The sequence below is a fragment of the Chinchilla lanigera genome, unplaced genomic scaffold, assembly GCF_000276665.1.
Source record: "Chinchilla lanigera isolate Chin_1 unplaced genomic scaffold, ChiLan1.0 scaffold00092, whole genome shotgun sequence".
Taxonomy (NCBI): Eukaryota; Metazoa; Chordata; class Mammalia; order Rodentia; family Chinchillidae; genus Chinchilla; species Chinchilla lanigera.
This window is the reverse complement of record NW_004955493.1, coordinates 7520982-7530862: the sequence shown is the minus strand read 5'-3', so window position 1 is coordinate 7530862 and position 9881 is coordinate 7520982. Positions and strand designations below refer to the sequence as shown.

At 58.9% G+C, this 9881-nt stretch overlaps 1 protein-coding gene across 1 annotated transcript; it reads right to left on the bottom strand.

Annotated features, from left to right (window-relative positions):
- On the bottom strand, window positions 1-9881 carry Fbrs (fibrosin; the record flags this gene model as incomplete). Its single annotated transcript, XM_013504761.1, is given in 17 exon segments — window positions 1-139; window positions 240-323; window positions 1435-1515; window positions 1604-1721; window positions 2100-2171; window positions 2516-2545; window positions 3778-3846; window positions 4059-4154; window positions 4365-4409; window positions 4522-4727; window positions 4931-5232; window positions 6532-6832; window positions 6917-6965; window positions 8278-8307; window positions 8403-8438; window positions 9317-9496; window positions 9749-9881. Coding segments are annotated over 17 exon segments (1971 nt in total), but the record flags the coding sequence as incomplete, so codon positions are not given.

The following is a 9881-nucleotide window of genomic DNA, read 5'->3' as shown; positions in this document are numbered from 1 at the left end:
GTCCGCGCGGCCTCAGGGGGCCGCACCCAGGCGGGGAAGGCCAGAGGGCTGCGGTGCAGGCGGCCCCAGGGGTCCGGCGGGGAGGCGAAGGCTGCTGGGGCCCCTGGGCTTTCTTTCTGGGCAAAGACGGCGCCGGAGTCTGGGCAGAAAGAAAGCAGAAGGTGGCAGGGGCGGAGGAGCGGGCGGCCCTGCCTCGCACAGCACCCCGCCGCACCCGCCTCGCCCTCCTCCGCACTCACTGAATGTGGGGCTGCCCAGGCCTCCAAAGGCCCCGTTGGAGAGGGCAGCCAAGGAGGCGAAGCTTGTGGGACGCCCAAAGGGATCTGTGGAGAAAAGGGCAACAGTCAAGGCGCGGAGCAGCCAGCACTGAGTAGGCACAAGGCACTGCGGGGAAGGGGTAGATCAGTAAGCAGGCCCTGGAGCCCTTGGTCACTTGGGTTTTTAAAATTTACTTATTTCTTTATTTACTTATTTTTGTCTTTTTGAGACAGGGTCTCACTGTGCAGTTCAGGCTGGCCTTGAGCTCATGTTGTAGCCCAGGCTGGTCTTGAATCTGCAAAGATCCTCCTGCCTCAGCCTCCTGAGTGCTGGGATTACAGGCTTGCGCCACCATGCCTGGCTTAGTAGCTTGTTTTTTGTTGTTGTTGTTGTTGCTTGGTTTTAACAAGCATGTACTGAGCTCTTGCATTGGGCAAGGCACTGAGCTTCCCCTCACATCAAGGCACTCGGCCTCACTAAGGCCCAATAAGCAGATAGGATCACTCCTGCTTTTAAGAGGACAAAACAGGCTCAGAGAGGTGAAATGACTTCCTGATGTCACCCAGTGCTACCATCAACGTGACATGCCTCTCTGAAGCTCCTTCCCCCACTGGCCACCTGGACCTGGCTTAGATCTCCTGCTGTGTAGCAAGCTACTTGCCCAGGGGCCTCTGCTGGCTTCTCTCCAGTGACATGCAGGGCCCTTCCTGGCCTGACTCAGGCTTCACCCATAGGTCACGCAGCCATCAGAACAACTAGCCTGTCCTCCCTGGGAACCGCAGCTTCCCAGCCAGGAACACCTCTGTGTCTACAGGCTCCACTGCTCTTCCCACAGAACCAGGGTTAATGTCCCAAGAAAACTGCCCGGTTCCCTAAGGGCCAGGGGCCATGCTCCTCCACCCCGCCTCTCCCAGCGGCCATCCACTCCCTACCACTGACCCAGGGACAAGGCTTGCGCTGGCAAATGGGGATCACCTTGACCCTCCTCACTCATTTTAGAGATGAGGGAATCACGGCTCAGAGCTGGTTAAGTAACTTGCCCAAGGTCAGAAAGCAAATGGAAGCAGGCCTATGCCATCCTAGTTATCTCTTGGGTCTGAGTTCCCACTCCCAGCTTGGGAACATCCGGAAGTCAGGGACAAGGCCTGCATTGCCCAATATGCCCTTGGCTCTTACCAATGTGGGTGCTGGGGCTCAGGAAGGGTCCGTGGGCCCCGGGAGCTGCTGTGAAAGGGTTGGCTGCAGCGTGGACGGCACCTGGGGCAGAGCGGTTGGAGACCGTGATGAGGCTGGGTGGTCGAGGCTAGAAACGGGTAACCTCGGGCCGAGGGGGGGCCGGACTCACCAGTCGCAGTGAAGAGGGAGGCCGGGTGGGACAGCTCCTGCCCAGGGGGCAGGGCCCCATAGGGCCCCGGAAGGCAGGGCAGGAGGTCGTTCCGAAAGTCAAGCTTGTGGGAATCACCCTGCGTGGGACACAGGGAGAGGGGCAGTGAGGAGCCAGGTCTGGTCCCGTGGTTTCTTTTCCTTTCTTTTCTCTACGCTTCTTTCTTTCTTAGGTCCCTGTCCTTGGTCTCCCACCCCCAGCTCCCCTCCAAGGGCTGGCAACCACCAAGAGGGTGCTGGGGTACCCTTCTCTGCTTGTCTCAAGAGATTTCTTGGACCGTCCCTCTAACTGGCCAGAGAACACAGGTGCTACTTGTGGAGCTGCTCAGGAGGGACAAGGAACAGGAGACTGTTTCTGCCCAAGAGTCTGCTGGCTTCTACTGAAGGAAGAAGACACCCAGAGCTCAGGCCACCCCTGACTCTCAGAGCCACTCTCCCAAGCCCTCCGGCCCCAGTACCTTCATCTTTTCCTGGTGTCTCAGGATCATGTAAGCCAAGCGCACGTGCATGGCACACCATTTCCCTGGCTTCTGCCGCCCCAGAAGGATGACCAGAGGAAAGGGAAGGAAAGAACATTCACTCATCAGCCACTCCAGGCCCAGCCCTGGGCCCAGCCTTGCCACGCAGCACCCCCACTCAGCAAAGCCTAGGAAACTGAGGCTCAGAGAGATCAGCTGTCTTGCCCAAGGTCCCGTGGCCAGTTACTTCTGAGCCCAGGTCGGTGACTTGAGAGACCCTTAGCGTCTACTGCTTCCCACCTGGCTGCCTCCACGTCTGGGGTTTCCTGCCTTTGCCCAAGCAGGACCCACCCCCAGCCGAATGCCCTGACACCAGCCCCCAGCCTCATGCAGCCTAAGGTCCTCACCAAACTCACCCTCAAAGGTGGCCGGAAATGGTCAGGGATCTGGGGATGGTAAAGGAGAGATTGCAGGCAACTGGGACCTGTTTCCTGATCGGGCGTCCCATCTGCAGAGCGCCCGGGCCCCCCCCCCCCCCCACCCACTTCCTAGGCCCATTCCTGCCCAGCTCACAACCTCTCTTCCGTTTTTCCTACTCTAGGTTTCTTTCCGCCAACACCAGGCTTCTGAGCCAGGCCCCAGGGAGGTGCCCTGTTGGGAGCGTGAGGGAGTGGCTTGGGACAGGCAGAACAGCTTTCCCGACTGGAGAAGCCACCCTATTAACAGGGTTATTATTATTATTTTTTTGAGACAAAGTCTCACTGCTCAGGCTGGCCTTGAACTCACTATGTAGCCCAGGGTGGCCTGGAACTTGCAGTGATCCTCCTGCCTCAGCCTTCGGAGTGCTGGGATTAGAGGTGTGCGCCACGATGCCTGGCTCATCAGGTTTATGTAACAGGGATCCACTGAAGATTTCTTCAGGAAAAAATATCTTCTAAAGATGCTGGAAAACCTCTGGGCTAGTCTACTCTTTCACAAACATGTCCTGTGCTTTTCACAATATCCCAAGAGCCCTGGGGTCTCAGGCTGCTGCGCCCGCAAATAGGGAGGGAAGGTTCGGGCTCCCCAGCCGCCTCATGGGAGAAGCTTATCTTTTAATTGTTTTATGGACAAGGTTTCCTGGTTATTATGTCATTTGGCAAAAAAAAAAAAAAAAAAAAAAAAAAAAAGTTGTTACTGAAAATTGAAAACCCCCATAAAAACCACTATGCTTGGGCTGAGGGTATAGCTCAGTAGTAGCACACAAACTTAGCATGGCAAGGCCTTGGGTTTGTTTTTTTTTTGTCTTTTTGAGACAGGGTCTCACTACGTAGGTCAGGCTGGCCTTGAGCTCATGTTGTAGCCCAGGCTGGTCTTAAACTCGAAATGTCTCTCCTGCCTCAGCCTCCAGAGTGCCAGGATTACAGGCCTGCGCCACCACGCCCAGCAAGGCCTTGGGTTTGAGTGCTGGCACTATGAAGTGCAAAACCACTGCCCTAATAATCATCTTACTCCTTGGACCACCTCACTCACACTCCTAATCCTCATGGCTGGACACGTGCTTTGCAGAAATCCTCTCTCCTTAGACACCAGGGACACCCCTGACCATGTACTGAAGACAGGAACCAGCGATTCTCTAAGCCAGACCTGCTCTCTCCCCTCCTTCCAGCTCCCCAGGACCTGCCCTGGCCCCCCTCACCTGTGTCCCCTTCTGGGGGAGCCCGCTCGGCACTGGCCCCAGTCGTGGCGGTGGCTCAGGGTTCGTGCTCTGGGAAAGGGGAGTGAAGGGGTCAGACGGGAGAGCTGGCACCAAGCACAGGAGGGACCTAGCCCCGAGCCAGGGGAAGGGAGCATGGCTGCACAAAAAGCCAGGTGCAGAGGGCAGGAGGTTAGGCATGGTTTGGGGGTCAGGATGTGGAACCAGGGTGTCTGGGTTTGTCAGGGGCAGGACACGTGGTGTCATCTGGACCGGGAGCTCACCTTGGGCTGGAAGGCCCCCTGCAGGGAGCCAAAGGAGACAGCCGGCGGGAGGCCCGGAGGGAGCCCGGGCACTGCGGGAGGGAAGGCCGAGTACGGCTGTGGAGAGAAGGGGACTGGTCCAAGCGGGGGTGGAGGTGCGGCCCAGCCCGTCTGCCCATGGGTCCTCTCCTCCACCCTAAGCCCTCCGGGGCGCTCTCCCAGGCGCAAGGCTTTCGCTTTTGGAGAGGAAGACTGGACCCGAAGTCAGGCCCACACGCAGACGCGGCCACGCCCACCACACCACACACGCACACCCCACACACTCACATTATGTCGGAAAAGGCCTTCCATCTTTCCTGGGTATTTCTCAAACTAGGGAAGAGAAGGGAAGAGTAAGCTGCCAGCCAGGGGCCCAGGGCCTTCCCTGGGAGCCGCACCCTCCCCCCAGGCCTCAGCCGCAGCGCTGGCCCAAGGCAGAGCTCACCATGTGGGGGCCGTGGGGCGGCAGCAGGCCCGGGGGGTAAGGGGTGAAGTGCTGGTGGGTGTGCTGGTGGGTGTGCTGGTGCTGGTGGTTGTGCTGGTGGAACTGGAAGGCCAGGGGCCGGGCTGAGCCCCCTGCCCCCACCACCTCAGGGCCACCCTGGGCATTCAGGTAGCGAGAGTTCAGGTCCTGGCCGATCAGGTCCTGCTCTGTGGGAGGGGAGGGGAGAAGGCTTTAAAATCTGTCTGCACCATGTTGGCCTCCTTGACCCCAGGTCACTGGCTCTCCCTCTGGCCTTGAGCCACTCCCTCCTCAAGCCCTGCTGTTTGCTGTGGCCCAGATCCCCCAAAACTGCTGGGGCCCAAGCTCCGGGTCGTGGCCCCCCGCCTCCCGGCCAAGGCCCCAAACTCACCAGAAAGGGCGTTAGCAGCTGAGGCCCCAGGGTGCCCTGGCACCTGCAGCAGGGGTGGGGGTGGGGGCAGGGCGGGGCCAGGGGAGAACAAGGAGGGGGTGGGGGGGGGGGGTGGGGGCCGCAGCCCAGGGGGGGGAAAGCCGTGGGCGGACAAAGGCAGCGGGAGTGAGGGCGTCGGGGGCCGGTGGGTGAGCTGCGTGGACGAGGAAGAGGCAGATGAGGAGGAGGAGGACGAAGAGGATGATGAGGGGGGAGGCTGAGCCGCGGGAGGGGCCGGGGCCTTGGGGGGCGGCCGTGAAGAGCTGGGGAGAGAAGTGGGGAGATGAGTGAGGGGTTGGGAGGTGCCAGCTCTGACGGGAGGGGTCAGAAACTTGGGTGATGCTGTGACCCTGGGTCTCCAGACTGGGAGATGGCAGAACCCGGCCCCCGGCGCTCCCGGGAGCCCGTTCTCGGTGGGCGGCGCCTCCCCAGCACCCGCTCTTCTCCCTCTCTGCGTTTCCTCCTCCCCAGCAGCCGCCTCTGCCATCTCCGGCCACAGGACTTTCCCTTTCCGACTCAAGCACGGCACAGAACAGATTATTCCCTTCGATGCTTAATTACAACAGGCCACCTGGGTTCCCGCCCTAAGACAGTGGAAGCAGCACGGAGCTGGCCTGTCCCCGGGGTCAGGAGTCCTCAATTCTAGACCCAGCTCGCCATGAGCGCCCTGGGTGACCTTGAGCAAGTCACTGCCCCTCTCTGAGCCTTAGTTTTCTCAAGAATGGTAACAATGACAATGACGATGACACAATGACAGCATCAGTAGTATCAGCAGTTCTTACCCTGCGGTGAGCACTTGCAGTAGGCCCAGTGCTGGCACCTGCCTTACACGCTAACGCAGGGCTCCAGCTCTCACACCACCGTCCCAAGTGCCACCACAGCCACGCAGCCACCCGCTCTGCACCCCCTACTTCTGCAATTAGTCTTTTTCCGCCTCACGCTAAGCGGTAACGTGAAGTCAAGGAGTTCAGATACTGAACATGTTTTTCTAAAGCACATAAAAGCTAACTCATGGTTTACTCAGGAAAGACCTGACATCATCCCACGGCCCACTGAACGCGAGTGTACACACTTTGGGAAACACTGAATTCACTCAGAATTAATCCTCGCAAAAGGCTTTAGGATGAAGATACTATTACTGTTTCCTTTCACAAGAGGAGGAAATTGAAGCTCAGAGGGGTTAAGTGACTTGCCAGACATCACACAGCAAGTAAGTGGCAGAGCAAGAATGTGAATCCAGCCAGGTCTGAGTGACACCAAAGCCAGTGCTCTTAATCATCATGTCAGCATTTCCCAAAGTATGTTCCAAAGGACGTCACTGCAAACAGATGTACCTTACAAACAGTTCTCACCAGCAAATAAAAGTAGGAAACAGCACAAACTGTATTCCCTTGCACATGAATATACAGAGTCCAGGTAAGTCCTGCAGGAATCTCTTTAAATGTACTTCGCCCAGTGTCCTTTTCAAGTCATGCCCCGCAGGGATCAGCTCATGGAGAATGCAGGAGCTGGCACCAAAACCACCAGGCCCTTGTGGGTCAGAGCGAGCCCCGACCACTCACCTGCCAGTGCTGAGGTCCAGGCTGCTGCCGTAGGGAGAAGTGCGGAGGCCGAAGGGCGAGACCCGAAGCTGCAGCTGGGGCTGGGGCGGGGGCGGCAGGCTGGGGGTGGCTGGCAAGGGTGCAGGGGGTGAGACAGGAGGCCGAGGGGCCGGTGGAGGCGGTGGCTCCTTTGGGGGGAAAGGCACTAGCAGCGGGTCGGGCCCTGGGGGCTGTTCCTGGCTCCGCTCCAGGCCCGACACTTTAGGGACCACGGAGAGTTTTGCTTCACAGTTCCCGTTGAAGGTGCCGTGGGGGCCCGAGGCTGCGAGGGCGGGAGGGCAGACGTGCTCAGTTGAGGCTCACCCCCTTTCCCTCCCTTGCCTCCATTCCGGCCCCCATTACCAACCTTTGCTGGTTGAGACAGTAAAGGACGGATCGAGGTCATCATCCGAGACCTGGGGAGGAAGGACAGAGAGATGCTCAGGGGGCCGCTGGGCCAGCCCCCTATCCAGGAAAGCCAGCAGCCTCTGCGGCCCACGGGGAAGGCACGGATGGTAGGTCTGAGCCATCGGTTCAGCCGGGCTCCATCACACTGAGGGCTCTAGGCGGCCTACACTTGGGGAGAGGAGTGGAGCGGCTGAGCCCGAGAACCCGCTAGGCCAGGAGGGCTGAAGTGCGCAAAGGAGCAGCGGAGAAGCAGGTGAATCAAAACGAAAATGTCACTAACTGCTGTCCACAGGCCTACGTGGCCTGCAGACCTGTTTGGTCCCGAAATGCCAGCAAAAATCTTCGCTCATATTTTGAAATCTGGAAGATCCTTCATTAAAGCCCAGACTTTTTTTTTTGTTTTTTGTTTTTTTTCCGGTACCAGAAATCGAACTCATGACCTTGCGCTTGCCAGGCAGGTGCTATGCCACTGAGCTAAATGCCCAGCCCCAAAGCCCAGACTTGAGGGTCTCTTGAGATGGGCTCGTTTCTCATGCGACAGCGACCCGCCATAACTGGACTGCGGTCGCCTGTTTAGCTAGAAAGCTACTCTCCAGGCTGTCCCGGTCCAGCCAGCACTGGAGAGAAAGTGAGACACAGAAGTGGGTGCAGACAGTAGCTCATAGGGGGAAATGCGTGGAACGTTAGTTGCTAGGGCTGATTCAAAAGCAGCAAGTATCCCCGTGCTACTAACAAACCAAAATGTGCCTTCATAGACTGAGTTCCTACAGTAACTACGACGGCTTTGTGTACCCGCTGGCACAACTGTGCCAGATCCTCACCTAGGAGACCTGGATTATAAGGGCAAACTAGTGGGCAACAGAAGGACCATCTCAGTTTCACACTGCTCTGGGTTTTTTTTTTTTTCTTTTTGAGACAAGGACTTGCTATGCAGTTCAGGCTGGCCTTGAGCTCATTTTGTAGTCCAAGATGGCCTCGAACTCACAACGATCCTCCTACATCAGCCTCCCGAGTGCTGGTATTACAGGCCACAGCTGCTCTGGATGCCTCTGGAGAACCAGTGGTGGCTCCAGGAGCTTTGGAGAGGACAGTACACAAGACGTGGCCCGTGGTTCTCTGGGCGGTAGCCCTGGTCTCAAATACAATGAAAAGCCATGTACCCTCTTAACGCCCCCTTCTTCCCCAAGGCCTAATCCTGGCTCACCCTAGCCCAGGCTCCCCACTCAGAGGGAGGTGTCTGCTGCAGGCAGAGGCCTTTATGCGGCAGTCCGTTTTCTCAGATGCTGCGCTGCCCACCCACAGATTTCTAACCCCACTCACCCTCTCGTCCAGATCACTTTCTGCATCACACTGGGAAGGAGAGAGACAGGTGTCAGGAGAGGGAGAACGTGCACGGCCCACAGGGGGAGGGGAGGGGAGGGCTGGTACAGGTGGACGGCACTTACTATGTATCCAGCTTCCACGGAGTGCCGGGAGAAGGCCTGGGAAAGACCAGAGTCCAGAGGTAAGTGACGCTGACTGGCCAGGAAATTGCGTCTCCACTCCCAGGCATTCAAGGTCTTTCCCAATCTACTTTCAATCTCCTTTTTTTTTTTTTTCCGGTCTTTTTGAGACAGGGACTTGCTATGCAGTTCAGGCCCTTTGTAGCCTCGGCTGGTCTCAAACTCACAACGATCCTCCTGCCTCAGCCTCCCGAGTGCTGGGATTACAGGGGTGAGCCACTATGCCCGGCACTCAATCTCTTTTTCTAGCTGCTTCACCAGGTCTGCCTACCCCCCTTCCCAACGCTCTTGCCATTTGCTAAGTACACCGGGTTCTCACGCCTCTGTACTTCTGCCCAAAACAACTTTCCTCCAGTCGCTCTCTTAGCATAAGACTCCCGCATGTACTTCAGGGTCTGACTAAGTCATCCTAGGGGGCTTTCCCTGACCACAACTCTCCTCCCATCCCCGGGGGCAGAGAGCCTGGCTTCCTCATGGGGGTTTCTGCGCCACCTCTCCCAGACCTGCCGGGGTGGCTTCTCAGGCTGGGTCCAGGTGTTTGCTTGTTGACAGTTCCTTCCCTGTTAGGGCTGCCACCCCCTCAAGGGAGGAGCAGGGACCTCATCTAATTTATTTACGATTCAACTAAGTCCTCCTGAATCCCCACCACGTTTACAGTGGACGGACACCCACCAAACCCAAGGAGACTCCGTGCAGGTCTCATCAGACCTGGGCGCGGGGGACAGGGAGGCCTCAGGTTCGCTCTGCCTCCCTCTCGGCCGTCAGAGACTGGGGCAGCCGCACTCCGGACCGAAAATGGGTCCTCAGACAGGCGCTTCCCCTGACAGTGGTAGAGGACGAGGTCCCAGCAAGCTCACCTCTTTCCTTCTCCGCTTATTGGGCCATTTGCGGGGCCGATCCCCAGGGGGCCGGCCGGGCTCCCGATCCGAGCTGTCCCCGGGCTCCCCGGTGGCCCCGCTGGAGCCCCCCCTCTTCCGTTTCCCAGAATGCTTCAGCCGATGTTCCAGCCGCTCCGGGGGCTGCAGCGATGCATCCTTCTGTGGAGGAGGAGGTGCAACTGAACCGGGGGGAAGCACAGCTCCCCGCCTGGGGGGGGGGCTCCCAAAGAGCCGCCCGGGCCGGCACCCCCGCCGCCCCGAGACCAGCGCTGCCGCCGCCCGCCCCAGGGTGGGGCAGGGGCCCGGCCAGAGGAGCCGGTTGCTCTGGTTTGGGGTGCCAGCAGCCCAGGCTCCCCGCCCGCGCCTCTGCCCCTTCGAGCCCCCGAGGCCCCGGTCGCCCTCCGGCCCCACCTGCAAGGCCTCGAGGCTGGCGAAGCTGGCGATGGCGAAGCCATCGATCAAATCCTCCTCCTCCTCCTCCTCCTCCGGCTCCTCCTCGGCTTCCCCGTCGTCGGCGCCCCCCTCTTCCTCCTCTTCCTCTTCC